The 15196-nt window shown below is 42.7% G+C and overlaps 1 protein-coding gene across 2 annotated transcripts in view; it reads right to left on the bottom strand.

Moving 5' to 3' along the window:
• The window catches only part of TENM1 (teneurin transmembrane protein 1), a 503051-nt gene that overhangs the window by 200436 nt on the left and 287419 nt on the right, over window positions 1-15196 (bottom strand). Inside the window, exon 5 of one of the 2 annotated variants that reach the window (XM_019540172.1) lies at window positions 4334-4572. The exons of the other annotated variant lie outside the window; for it this stretch is intronic. Within the exon in view, the coding sequence (XP_019395717.1) occupies window positions 4334-4572 (239 nt within the window). The remainder of the gene's footprint in view (window positions 1-4333; window positions 4573-15196) is intronic. 2 annotated transcript variants of the gene reach the window in all.

The raw sequence follows: 15196 nt of genomic DNA, 5'->3' as shown, positions 1-15196 counted from the left end.
GCCCCATGACATGGCCTGGTCAGGGCCCCATTCATGGTGAATGGATCCCTGGCCAGGCCGGGTCATGGGACAAGTGGAGTCCGGTGGCTCCTGCACAACTTGGGCAGCGGTCCTGGGGGCTCCGTCTCCTTCAGCTCGGGGAGCACAGCCAAGGCGGGCCCTGCTTCAGCTCCAGGCACCCCTGGGTGGTGCGGGGAGGCAGCCAGGGCCAATGCTGGGCAATGAACCCAGCGCGGGTGAAGGGGCAGCTGCAGGGGTACAGCAGACCCCACCCCTGAGTCTGATCCTTGCCCAATGCCAGCCCCAGCCTCACTCCCTTTCCCCCTCCGTGTCCCTTTCCCATTCCCTCGCAGCTTCCCTTGCAGACTTCTGCATGTGGGGGGTATGTGCGTGCACATGCTCTCACCCTCCACAATTTTTTTTCTTTCTCTGCCCCTGATTTGATGCCGGGGGACCCCCTCCGGTCAGCAATCAGCTGCTGGTGTCTCCCCCCCCACCCAATATTAGAAGGCACCAGTCGCCCATGCTTCTGAGACCCTCGCTAATACGATCTAGCCATTTACCAGCTTTCGACTAAATTCCTTCAGGGCGCTCTGCATGGGCTACATACTGAATCTAGGTGTTAGACACTGAGGTTAGCACTGAATGCTGCTAAGCTGGCTTCTTAAGACGAGGGACACTGCTACCGGAGACTGATAGGACACGCTGGAGAGGGGAGAGACGGCAGGTGCTGTCTGTAGCTGAGTGGCAATTAGGGAGATGTTCCAGTTGTTTTCCTTCTTCCTTTCTAGACAGTGTACTCTACTTCCGGGGAAGCTCTTTAAAGCTGGGAGGCTGAGGGCTCCCGGGGATAAGCACCCAGTTGCCTTTAAGAGTGTTAATCCTGGAATGGACCACAGTGTTGGAAGAGAGGAAAGGATGCGTGACAAACTGCAGGAGCGACAGCACAGCAACAGAAACGAGAGCGAGGGAAGAGACCCCCCCCCACACCCCTTCCTCTCTGCCTAGGCTGCTCCACTTGAGTCCTAGCTCTTGCCTATTTCAACGTGCTCCCTCTGGCCACTCCTGTGACCATGAGCCACCATTCAAGAAATGCTGGCCTATATTGTTCCCACAGACTGGAATAGTGACTGTGCTTCCCTTGCCTACTTCTGCTTAGCTTTCCATACACAAAACGAAGCACTGAGTCACTGTGAGTAAAAACTATCATTTGCCTTCAATACAAATGCATGAGCCCTGATAATTTTCCATTTGAAAGAAGTTCCATTAGCTGCTGAATTACTGTATGACTCTGCCTTGGGCAGACCCTAGCCAGACAGGTGCTAGAGGCCCAGTTAGCCAGGCTGGACTCCAAATGACCAATGCAGGATTCAGGCAGCGACAGCGCAAAACACTCCAGCAGGTTTGCACTGGGTGGAAAAGCAGCTTTTCACACAGTGGAAAATGCAAAGCAGGAGACATCAATGGCTGGGATTTTCAAAGGAACCTGAGGGAATTAAGCATCCAAATTACTCTGAAATTCAATGGAATATTGGGAATCCAAATCCCTTATAGCTTTCAAAATCCTAGCCAACATTTTTTATTATCCACAGACAAAAGCCCTTCCTGTATATTTTCAATGGAATAAACAACAATGCAATTTCTGGCAGTGCTTTAAAACACATCCCCTAGCATTATGGCATAGCAAGATTATATAGTTGAAATATTATTCTGTAAAATGATAAACAAATTTTTTCGCTGGAGGTAGGTCGCTCTTTGAAGATCCTGGGTTTGTTAAAATTTCTTAGACAAAATTAACCTGGCAGAGCAAAGCAGGCTTCTTGTCACCTACAGACTTGCCATGGTAGCATTGTTGAATTACCATGTGTGCTTTTTTTACTCCACTGAGACGAATTTCATCTCTCTCAGGTCCATTAAGAAATATGCATTAATTACATTTTTTAATCAAATAAATGGCAAAAGACAGGTAAAAAGGGGGGAAAGGAACACATGCACAAAGAAGAGTTTTTAGGGTAGTACTATTTGGTGCCGGAAACTGAAGTCCAATCTCTATCTCTGGAAGATACATGTACACATTATAGGACGCCGTGCAAGCAAACAGCATCAATGCAAGCCACAGCTATAACGCCTCATTTGTAGGTACATTTGCAAAGCTAGTTTAGCCTCTGTGCCCTTTTGGTCAAACACTCTTCTACAACGTATTGCGGGGGAGCATATGAGAGGCAACAGAGGTTTTTTGTAAGACAGACACCTGTATACTAGAAACCGGACTGAAAACAAACTCATGATGCAGGCCACTGAACAACAACCAAATGGCTTTGTCGCTGTTAACTGGACCAAGCTGGAAATTCATATGCAAAGTGAAAAGGATCTTTGTGCCATTAGCCCTTAATCACCTGCTTTTTCAAAGCCATTGTGTGTTAAATGCAAGGCCAGGAACCCGCCAATCTGCATCTGCTGGTACTGCAGAATAGCTGTGAAAAGAGTTCGTTCAAGGACTATGAAAAACAAAAACGGATCCTGCCGTTTTTATTTATTTATTTTCTCTTTACTAAGCATTGTAAAGACTTGCCGGTTTGCAGATGAAACCAGTAATACTTGTACTCTAGGTCAGGGGTCAGCAACACTTGTGGCCAGAATGCCAAAAACAGCCCAACCTCCACCCATGCCTCGACTTGGCATGGTAGAGACAGACAGCAAGGGGCCTGTGGGGGGCCCAGTCCCTGCTACTGGTGGCAGGTGCGTGTATGCCTCCGGGCACACAGCAAGGGAGGGGCTGGGGTAGTGCCAGTCCAGGCTCCTTTCCTACCATGTGCCCCAAGGTGCGCATGCAGCTGCTGCCGCCACAGAGCCAGTGCTGGGGCTCTGGACCTCGGTGCAGCTCTTTGCAGCCTGTCCGCCACTAGCCCCAGCTGAGCGCTGCAGTGGTGGCAGCTGCACACGTCACAGAGTGCATGGCTACCTGGGGCAGCACAACCCTGGCCCCTTGCCCACCACGTGCCCTGAGGTGCACGTGCAATCGCTGCCGCTGTGGAGCCCAGCCGGGACTCCGGATCCTCAGTGCAGCTGTTTGCTGCCTCCTGGCTGCTAGCCACAGCTGGCCCAGGCCCTGGGCAGCTGCTCCCTGCCATGGAGCCCAGGCTGCTTGTAGCAGCAGCCTCCTGGCCACCTGCTGCAAGCAGCCCAGGATCCGTGGCTGGCAGTAGCTGCCTGGAGCCTGGGCCAACTGTGGCATGCCAAGCAAAATGGCCTCGTCTGCCACGCTCTGGCACTGGGGGTTGCTGACCCCTGCTCTAGGTTGAAGTCAATGCTGGGTACCTCCTTACCTGCGAACCGCTCACTATATAAATGAAGACAGTGAACAAGTGAGACAGCATACGCATGTGTCCAGATTGACAAAAATAATTCACACGCTTACTGAATATTGCAACTGTGTGCTTAAAATGTAACATAAATGTATATAATAAGCTTCAGACAGCAAAACTGTCCAACTGTGGAAATTAATGTTTAGTCAAAATAAAATGTCACCTAGAAAGTCAATAAAGCGTTCCCGTCAAGTATGATTTTAATCATGCTGACTCTAAGCCCACCTGCCATATTCCTCTTCCAAAAAAGGAAGGAGTTTCTGACCATTTTGATGAATTCTGTCAGTGCATTGTAATGACAAAATTGCAGTTATTTGCCTAGCAAAAATGAGCCTGAAATTAATTAAGAGCATATTTCAACCTACATAACATTTTTCCTCCAACATAAATTCAATACAGGGACAGCAGAACACATCTTAGAAAGAAAATATGGCACAAAATACAAAGTATTTTTTTAAGACAGCTGCAAATCTAGTCAAAGAAGCCAAGATTAAGGGGAAAGTCCCAATGTTTTAATTTGGGATCAGAGGAAATAAACTAAAAATTGTTATCAAGGGAAAATTCAATTGAAAGCTTTCAACATAATTTAAAAGTTGCAGCCAGAGTTATAACTCTTAGTGTGGAAATCAGAGCAACTTTTTAATTCAAGAAAAAAATGGTCAGCCACAGCAATTAAAATCAGTGGGAGTCCTGGACTAGTGTAAACATGCCATCTTGAGTAATATTTCTTTGCCTATTAGGCAGTTTTTGAGGTTAATAGAGTATAAAGTTAATTAGAGCTCCATGTTATTTTCAACCTCTGGCCTAGGTTGTATTTTGCTTGCTGGAACTTACAAAGCAGCACCCGGCTCCAACCCCTGCAAGCACTATTAGTAAAACATGATACTTGATGTGAAGATGAAAACAACTGTGATCATCGAACGGAAAAGTTAAGAATCATTCAGTAAAGAGAAGAAACAGAGGCTTACCAATAACATAGGCTAGCAACAAAGCCAGCGTAACTGTAATAGCTGTAGCACTCAAAGCAGTGCACTTCCAGTTGCAACACCTGTAAGGTTTGTTAAAAGTGAAGGCAGGTCTAGAAAAGGTACTTCTGGGAAGTGGCCTAGGAGGTGGAGAGTAAACAGTATTGGATGTTAAAGGATAGTTCTGACTGGCTGCACTGAAGATAGCTGAAGAACCAGATCCATGTTTAAATAGGAAATGCCTATGAAAGAGAAGACAAAGAGCCATATTGTAAAAACCAAACTCATTCTCTAAAAAAAGAGGGAAAGGAACTAAACAAACATCATTGGATCAACACTTGGTATTCCTGCAAAGACACACAAAAAGACAGAAGCGACATGCATTGGGGTCCGAGTCTCAGGTTTTGCACTGTATCATGTCTTTTCCACTCATTTATTACTAAAGAGATGACCAGTAAATGTCTTCTGAACTATTCCCCCAAGAGTTCACATTACTTGCCTGTAGAGTAACAGGGGTTTTTTGACACACATTCCCTCGGGGTGTTCCACTTTGATGTGCACATGTTCAATACCGGAGGTGGGGCAATTTCTGACAACAATGCCTATTTGTTGCTCCACACGTGCACCCTACCTAGCCAACCCTGTGCAGCAGACGGACAGGACCAAGAGAATGTAGGACCCATTGGCACTCTCGTTTCTTTTCTACCATGAACTTCTTAAAGCACAGGTGGGCAGGGAAAAACGTACAGGAACAGAAGAAGAAGATACGTTAGTGGAAATGTAGCTAACTTTGCTTTAGCATTCTTATTTGAACTAGTGAGAGTACAATCCCTCTGAGTGCTCCCCTCTCCTGTATGCATTACACTACAGATTAATCCTAAATTAAACACTAAGGCAGTAGGTGACTGAAGTCCTATTCCAGTTTGTGCAGGAGGGCTGCGTTAGAAAAAGAGGCATCCAAATCAGATGTCTGCATTAGCAAATGGTTTACATGAGGATGCATCAAACCCAATGTTACTGCTCGGTTTATGTCAATGGCAGCTACAACGTTAATGAAAACCACAGAAGCTGCCCGGGCCTGATGGATAATGTCTCAGATGATTTTTAGCATGTATTTAGATAATTCTTAGCATACATTCAAAGACCCACTTTGAAGGTTGCTGAATGGAAATGTCATCCCTTCTCATCTTTTGCAAGTCAGAGGTCAGGAAGCTTCTGACATCTAAGTGCAAATTTCTTTTTTGTAATGACTCAGGTGGTTTGGGCAAGAGTATAGGTATGCACATCACAAGTTAATCCGGAATTCTGAAACTCTCTTGGGAAGAAATTTCAGAAATGGTTTAAGTGAAACTTTATTGAGATTAAACACAGTATGGGAGGCGCTGACGTGATTTCCCAATTCCTGTAGCCTCCTCGCTGATTTTATGGCCGTAAGGAAGGCTCCTTTCCTAGACCAGGAGAGAAACAAATACCAGGACATGGCCTCAAATGCTGAAAACCTACAGGGTCTCAGCAGCCATCTTAAAATGAGAGATGAGGAATTTGACCTCTTTTCAAAAGAATTTTTTGCAAGCAATTCCTCCTACTCCTCAACAGGGAGTTTAGCCTTTCGCTTACCATCTGTCTCTTGAAAACTGAATTTCTGTTAACAAAAACCTGGGGGAAGGAGGCCTGGAGCTGCCTGAGGCCAAGTTTCAAGAGACAGCCCTGTACTCTTGAACCCATTGTTACGAATGGGTCCATGATTCAATCCTTATTCACTGATCATCCAACCACATTCATAGATGTTTTCCCCTTGATTTTTTTTGTCCTTTGTGAAAATAACCTGTACTTAGAAGGACATATTTCTCCCTAAACAAGTGATGTAGACACTTTTTATAGAAAAACACACAATACATAGTTCTTAAAACATGATGATTTAGACATAATAGTCTTCCTACTGACAAAGGAGAAGAATACAGGAAAACAGAAATGAAGGAGATAAACTCTTTATTCCCATGAAGCTATGCTAGTTCTAGCTCAATGTATAACAATCCCTAAGACTCTAAAAAAGCGATCACCTAAAAATAGCAGTAGCTAAGCTGTAGATGATGATGCTTCAGAGCAGACCAAGAGTAGTGAGAAGGAACCGGTCCATACCACCTTTTTGCACTTGGTCCTATGAATTTGCACAGAACAAATGAGCCTGGGTGGTAAAACGTCTCGCATCTCTGGAGCACCAACAATAGCAGAAACAAGCACTCAAAGTAAAAGAAATGATTATACCGTGACAAGTCCATTTGAATTTGAGGATGTGATAAATATATGTTCATGACAAAAAGGTAATGGTTGTGATGGCATATTAAGTATAATGTTAAACATTTCCATTATAGAATTCTGAAGGAAAGGTTATGGCTCTCAGAGATGTCAGGTCATACAAAATAAGGGGTAGAATAGTTTTACCTTTAAACACCCTTATATTTAAAATGCTTCTGTTAAATTATTGAATCAGAGCATCAGGTAACTCACATTACAAGTTCCATGGATTAGTGACCTGACAGGTCACAGAAGGCAGATTTTATGCTGAGCAAAACCTAGTTAAACAAGTCTCTGGCAAATTACTTACATACGTAGTAACTCCTTCAGATGAGAAAAGATTACAGAATTTGGCACTTGTACAAGCATTCCATGTCACTTTTCTGCCCGTATATACGCTGTCAATATACCATTCCATTAACCATTGTCAGGGGCTTCCCTTTGGTGCTTTGAATATGCCGAAGATGGTAATTTTACAGGAAAATATTTTTTTTAACAAAAATTGTAGCTTCAACCACAGAATACCACATAAAGGAAATGTATGTGCATGGCTACAGTTCACATTGCAGAGTACAATACACATATTTGGGGATCTAACAATTATTGTGCCAAACTGGAGAACACTCGGATAGCTCCACACTGTAGTATAGTGTTTCCCAGTTTTTAAGTAGGTTGCATAGGGATTACAAGTTCAAGTTAACTGAGCTTCTTTGCTAAGGTCTGATCCAAAGCCCACTGGAGTCCATGAGAAAGAATCCTATTGACTTGTACTGAATAGGGATCCAAGCAGGATGTCAGGAAATCGGTTTGAATACATAGGAGAGGTGCAACCTGCCTGTCAAGGTGTCACCAAAGCAGTTTTTGGGTACTAACAACATTAGATAGAAATATTATGGAACTGCCCATAGAAGTATATACTTTTCCCTCTCTCACGTTGGCCATCAGAAAGCACTTGGTTATTCTGGTTGGTGCAATTTTTCCCCCTTCTCTTTAGGGTAGTGATGTCAGACCACGCTTTCAGGTTGCTTTGGTGGGAAGACTTTTACATGTAGGTGGGTCTTACTTTCCTTCAGAAGGTAGCAAGATGCATGTTCTCCATCATTTCTGCTGGAAAGGAATTCCACAATTGCCCTCCTCCCCTCCCCATGACTTTCATGGGAGAATTAGGACCACAAAGAGAAATTAGGGGAAACAAGGATATAATTAATTTTTGTTTCTTTTTTAATAGCCAATATTTCTTTCATTAGTTTGCAATTTGGGGCTTAATGAAATGAAATTGTTTATTCTCTTGCTTCACTTTAAAAATAGAAACCTATTGGATTTTTTTTAAGTTAATGTAAATGGTTTCATATTGGCAATATTGATTGTTCTATATTGTGCATAGTGCAAAAAAGATCAGAGGTAAAGGCAAGGAAATGCTGAACTGAAAGTTATTATTAAGGCTGTAATAGCCTAGTAATCAATAGCCAGCAATGATTTCATTCTCTTATAGGAGGATTTTTAAATGTGGGTCCATAGCTTGATGGTAAAGTATTACAGTGTAAAGAATGGATTTTGCAGTAGCACAAGAGCAGCATGTGAATCAAAGTACATTTGAGGTGAATTCAGCTTGCATCCCTCAAGGCAGATTCAGGTGCGCACATCTGCAGCTCGAGTTTATGCATCTCTCATTTGTTATTACAAAACTAAGATTATGATGTAATGCTACACTAAAAGTGATCTACCAGTGAAATACTGTCACCAACATATTACAGATTATAATAGTTTATACATTCCATTGTTGGGGGGAGTATAACGAGCACATAAACTTGTTTCCGCAACATCTGAAAAACACTGGTGGCATAAAGACAAATTTGCAATGCTACACTGTAGCTACGTTCTTATAAACTTAGATGACTACTCATCTGTCTAAGCATACTGCTGCTCTCAAAGGACTTCAGGACATACTAAAATGTAGTTATCAATTCTATAAAATTGGGCTCTACCTACACAGAAAAATGATAAAAATTGCAGTTCAAGAGTTTACATGTAAGTACAGCTCGGTTTGTGTTTGAATATTTAATCTAATAGTAGAGGAAAGGCTTTTAAAAAAAAAAAAAAGCAGGAATGTAAGGAAATTGAGAAAAATTACACAGTGACTGATGGAACCCACTGATAGTAAATAGGAGAGTTATAAATGTTCATGCTGAAATGTGAAAAACATCCATAAAAGGGGATAATGTTCTCTTACTCAAAAAATGCAATAGAAGACCTAATCTGCGGAGCATCTGTTTGTGAAATAAAAGTCATTTGATAACATTATGCTGATAATTCCAAGAAATAAAAAAACATTAAAGGCTCAATAATGATTTCACAGTGTAAAACATCAACTTGGACAACTTTTCCTTAAAAAAGAGGGACAGAGAAAAAGAAACAAAGGAAACAGGTTCCTCTGGCTCATTTAACTTTTCTTGCACTCTGTTAAAACTGCCCAGCCCTAGGCTCACAGTGGAACGGTGTATAATTCCAAGACAGTGCTGCTCAGACAGAAATGATGCGCCACAGGTTATGAAAAATGTTAAGGAAAAGCAGTTAATTGGATTGACACATCCACTTGTTATTATAACCTGTTAATGCTTTTGGGCTGTTACCTTCAGTAGCAGCCTAAACTTTGCACAGCCTACATGTGACTCTGCACAGAGGCCTGAACTGATGTAAAAATGTTACCTCTTAGTTAAAGCACAATCCTTGATTCCCTACCTGACCGCATCTGACTTGTGGCATCTGCCTACAGAGTGAAGAATTTTGTAATTAGCATTTCTTGCTCTAAAATGTGCATGCGAACTCCACCTTTTGGATTCAGAGAGGCACTAAATTTCATAAAATAGGATGCGGAGATTTGTCAGAGCCTCAGGGGAGAGGAGGAGTCTGGGGAATGTTCTGGGTGTAAGAGATGAAGGGGGATGGCATACTAAGTGGGCAAAATATGGGATAAATTCTTTGTAAAACCTGATCCCCTGAAATGGCTGGTCTCAAAATTATTCCCTGTTCTTATGGTGGTATTCTCTATAGGAATTGGAAAAGAACAGAATTTTTTTGCTTGATTTAAAGGTCGGCTCATGGATACAGGAGCTATTTTCAAATTAATGGAAATGTCCATTAGGGAAATGCTGTTTGAATCTATTTCTGAATTAGGCTGAAGCTAGGATTTGTAGCAAAATCAAGGTTATGGTCAGATCTAACCTGACATGGGCAAAACCTTGCAAGCTGCTCCTGAGGAACTCAAGCACCAAGTTGCAGAAGTCAACCACTATGAGATTTCTGCCACCTAAGCCTGGACGCCTCCAAAAATATTTGCTCTCATAAGATTTTGGGCAATCTGAAACAAAGCCTGTCAGAATTTACATTACTACAATTGCAAAACAAAGAAAAACTCGATTGTATAGATATGCATGAAAGGTGAGATTAACATTTGCAAGGAATCATCTGTTTCACACTCATCATTCATCATTATAGATCTCTGTGCTAGGACTATGTCTGCCTGTAAATTTGACAGCAACTTGGAAAACAGGGAACCTGGTCAAAGTTGAGGATTCTCAAGGGACCCAAACAAGAGAACCATACCCCAGCACTATAAAGGAAGTGAAACTCACCTACAATCTATGCCAATCTGACCACAGACTAAATGTGGTGATCCGTCTAACCCTGGACAGAGAAATAAGACCTAACTCGGACCGTCTGGGGTTTTTAAAAGTCCCAGCAGGAACATCAGCATACCCCAAAGCCCCTCAGCTTTTGTTGTGGTCAACATACAAAGTTTCTGAGGAAGGAAAACAAAACCGTGACATCTGTAGCGATAGGAAGGGAAAAAAAATCCTTCCTGGCCCCATTACCATTAAAAGAGAGTAAGATGACATTTTTGTTACATTTCTGATTTACTTTTGAAATTATAGCCACCCTTATTTGGTGGTGATCATCTCGGTTTCATGCTGTGAAAAAATCAAAGCAACTTAAGCCAATCGATATCATCAAGATACAAAATGATACTATTTTCAGGTGAGCTGGAATTTGCACAGAATATCCCAACAACACTTACGTGACTTAAAAAGAAAACAAGAACAGAGCCAAAACCAAAGTGCTATGGTAATCAGCTTACCACCACCACAGAATTCCCTTTTCATAGATCCAGATCACTAGAAAAATCTCTTCTTGACCTAATATTAACAGCAATGGCCTTCAATTGAGTCAAGAACCTAGTGTCACCGCTACCTATCTTCTATGTCACCTTAAAAATTGCCAGTTTGAATGTCTCTATTTTCTTCTGTTATAACTTTTCCCTTCCTTTATTTCCATTAAAATTGACTATTTTTATCTGGGGAAAATGCACGGGGAGGGGAAACAGATTCAGTATCACTCCAGAACTGGGGCTGAGAAAAACACACGTGTAAGAGAAAACTTGCTGTAAATCAGCTGTAAAATTTGTCTGCATTGCATACAGGAAAGAAACAAATCAATTACATATCTAAACGGGCACAAGATGGTTCTTCTATGTACTTTCAGTTGCAACAAGTGGTGATTCATAGCAAAATAAACTACTGAATGTGTAAATGATAAGATTCTTGCAAAGGCTTTGGGTTGGACGTTTAAGTATTTCAATTTATTTTCAACTCAGTCACTTGATTGGGTGTCCAATTTTAAGTAGGATAATTTTGAGTAGGGGTGCACCGATAAAGATTTTTTTTTACCAATACTGACGGTTGATTATTAACGAGACATATTGGCCGATACCGATCCAACAGCTGATATGCAGCCCGGCAGCTTGGAGAGCAGTGTCTGGCCGGTAAGCCTGTTGGGAGGGAGGAGGCATGGGAGAGAGAAGGGGCGTGGGGGGAGGGCAGATCGAGGCCCCCACAGTGAGGGAGGGAGTGGGACTGGGCCAGGGGTAAATGCCATCCAGCTGGGGTGAGGCAGAGCACAGGACAGAACCTTGGGTGCCCCCTGGATTTGTGAGCGGGGTGAGGGCGGGCAGTCTACTGCAGACTTGGGGCCAGGGGCTGAGCTGGCATCTTCCTGGTGGGGAGGGAGGGGCTGGGCCAGGGCTGCACTTAGGGCAGGAGGAAGTGGAGCAAATGGCAGTGGCACTGGGAGCGGGGCACCTCCCATCCTAAGATTAACCATAGCCCCCCAGTCTGTTGTACTGTGCACAAGTACTGCTGGAGCAAGAATCCAGATAGATTATTTTCTCTTACTTGTTGTTTAATGAGATTTTATTTCACGTGTACCATAAGGAACATTTCTAAAAGCCCATTAGACATATTCCTTTAGTCACACAGCTGCATGTGAAACATATATTTCAAATGGGAACGGCTTCCTAAATAGCTCATGTAAAATCTTTCCTTTCATTCATTCATGCTTAACTTTACCAGTTTATTTAAAATTTAGCCCAGTGAACATGTGGATGTGAGAGGATGTTAAAAGAGTTTTCTGTGTCACCCATTTATCGCTGCATTATAAAAGACAACAAAAGAATATGTGCTGCTGACTCATTCATTTGAATTCTTGACACTCAAGGAAAGCTAAGCCTGTTAACCAGGTGACTGCACCTCTGAAGTCTCTGACAAAAATCTGGGACAAAGATAATACAAATGCAGGACAAAGAGCCAAAAATCAATCAAGAATAGGCTTGAATAAGGAACAGTGTGTGAAATACAATAGCAAGTCAATGTCTTTTTTAGTCTTCATTGGCCTTATATTGAAGGATGAACCAGGAAAAATAAAATCACTTAGGAGAAAGTAAAAGTAAGTTTTGAAAAAAAAATGTGCGCAACTGTAAGTGCATGACAAGATAATTAATGTTAATGCAGCTTATGTGGTTAATGCAGCTTATGTGTTTATATTCTAAAGTGGTACTGTATAGTTTAGAATGTTCGTTTAACAAATATATTCAATTTTGAAATCATAACCTAACAAGTATACTGCCCAAACCTAGCATTTCAGTAAAATTTTGCAATAAACATTTTAGTTAGCTGGAAACTGGACTCAGAAACATTTTTTAACTCTTAAGTTTGTCTTCTGTAAAATACCCACATAACTAGGTTACCGAGGTTACATGACTGTTAATTTGTTAATATCTGTAAAGTGCTTTGAAAGAGTAAAGTTCTCTCTGCATTATTTTGCTGCCCATATACTTGCTTATGAGCAGGGCATAACATCCTATAAAGAGAAGCAAATATGAAATAACTGAAGGAGAGCTCTCTTTCCATGAATTTCCTCCTGTATTATTGCGGGAGAGTATGTTCTAACTCCAAAATTTTATTTTGTGATATGACATAAGGAAAACAATGAACTATTACTTCTTTTTAGCTTCTTGTATACCTCCTCCAGTCCGACCTCTTCTTTATTACACTTAGGTTTGGCAGAATTCAATTTTTATTTTTTAAATAATTTTGATAGCTAAACTGAAATTTTTTTTTTTTTAAAAAGCCCCACACTCACTGGCTCCTGCCAGGCAGAGGTGGGGGGGTAGCGATTTCTTTTGCCCCCCACTGCCCTGTGTTGCATACGGGGGCAATGCTACAAGCTCCCAGAGCCCCGGAAGCTGCTGCAGCAGCCGATGAGTGTGGGGCTTTTTTTTTTTTTTTTTTTTAAAGTGCCAGACACTGTGGCTGGCAGAGCAGCCATTAATGGGTCTAGGAGACTGGGTGGGGGTCGAGGGGTGCTCAGGGGAGCTGGGGGAGCAGGCAGGAAGTGGGGCCTGGTGGAGGTCCCCCCATGGTCCCCTCTCCCCTCCTTCAGTCCCCTGCCTCCTACTTACCGGCATAGAGTGTGGGTCCAGCTCCCTGCGGCAGCAAGCGGGCATTGTCTGAATCTCTGAATCTCTCCGAAGCACTCTAAGTTTTTTCTGAATCGATTTGGAAACTTCAAATGGATTCAGACCTTTTTACTGGTCTCTCAATTCAAGTCAGATTTGGCGATTCAGGTCTCCAAAATCGGGCCGAATCTCTGCCAAACCAAATCAGCAACTGAAGCTTCGCATAGCCTTAATTCGTATGTCCCCTTTCTATACCTTTCAATTATTAATGATGGAAATATTTTTTCATCGGTCTGTGAGTGTGAGGTAAAATTGACATTTACTGCTAAAAATGGAATCCTACCAAGCTTAATTATACTGAAGAATATTTGAAGACATTAACATTCTTTTTCTACTTGCTGCTATCAAAGAACCATTTCCAGCTCTGGTCCAGTCCCACCCTGACCTAGCGATTAGGTTTTGTACAGTACCAGTACAATGGCTGATCAGCAGGGGCTCCTATACAGATGTAGGGAGGTGGCTCCAGTATGCTGCAATTACAGTGCATCAGAGCGGATTCGATTAATCAAGCCTGTTGGAGCATGGTAATTACTACACTCCAGCAGACTCCGGTATCATGTATAGCAGCATCCCTGCACTGACAAAGGCAGTTGGGTACTTTAAAGCTTGTTCAATGAGTTTTAGTTCAAAGTGCCCAGCCACCATTTTTCAGCACAGGGACACTGATACACATGACACTCCAGGTGCTTTAAATGGCATGGCTCTTGGAACCGTGCTAACTAAAGCACCCTCCTCTCCCTCCCAGGAGCACATATATAAATGTCCTAGGTTTTGTTCAGGATCTAGAAGGATTGCCCCGGCCCCTCCTCCACATGGCAAAGTTAGCAAATTTTTCTCTGGGATTTTTTTAAACTTTCAACCCACCTCCCAGAGGTCCAATTTGGAGGATTAAATTACATTTGTTGAAACACTGGTGGTAAGGAGCAGACTAAGTGAGTTAGAAATGGATCTTGTAAGGTCTCTCTAACTCAATGGACTGCATGGTGAGAGAGTACATATCCATGTTGTGAGCACGTAGCTCATCCTCCTTTCATCCACCTCTCACAAGGAGGGATACAGGCTGTGTATCTGGCTTTCAGCCAGGGAGCTTTGGATAAACCTGATAATGTGGAGGAGAAAATGTCCTCCTATCTGCCAAAATATGTCTCTAGATTTCTCCCTAAAGATGCAATTTCAAAAAGTAAAGTCATGTTGCAAACTTTATATTCTGAATTTATATACCAAGTAAACTACTGCCAATTTTAAGAACTTTGTGAAATGTTTTTGTCTAGACAAAAGTCTTGAAGCTGAATATATTATAATGGTCATAATGTAGCTAGACTGCGATCAACAGGGATCTGGGTTTTCTGTTTCCTACAGAAAAGAGGGGCAAAATGTGGATTTTCTGTTTTACCCAAGAGAAATGCAGATTTTTCATTTTAACAGAGAACAAGATAGATTTTGCACTTTTGCAAAGAGCTCTCTGCAGACTGGCAGAGTCTCAGCCTGCAAGGGGCTAGAGGGAGTGGGAGGAGGGTGGTCAGGCAGGGGACACCATGTGCATGTACATGCACAAGGTTGACAGGCAGCCTGAAGAGCAGCTCCCATAGGTAAGTCAGGGGTGGGGGGGGATTGAGGCCCCCACAGGGAGGGAGGTGGGCAGGGTGGGGCTGGGGTTGCTGTCCAGCCCAGGAGGTGTATGGGGCTTGGGGCCCTAATGCAGTGAGCCACTGGGCCCTGGC

The sequence above is a fragment of the Crocodylus porosus genome, unplaced genomic scaffold, assembly GCF_001723895.1.
Source record: "Crocodylus porosus isolate Cpor-Errol unplaced genomic scaffold, CroPor_comp1, whole genome shotgun sequence".
Lineage (NCBI taxonomy): Eukaryota > Metazoa > Chordata > Crocodylia > Crocodylidae > Crocodylus > Crocodylus porosus.
This window is presented reverse-complemented; position numbering and strand designations above follow the sequence as displayed.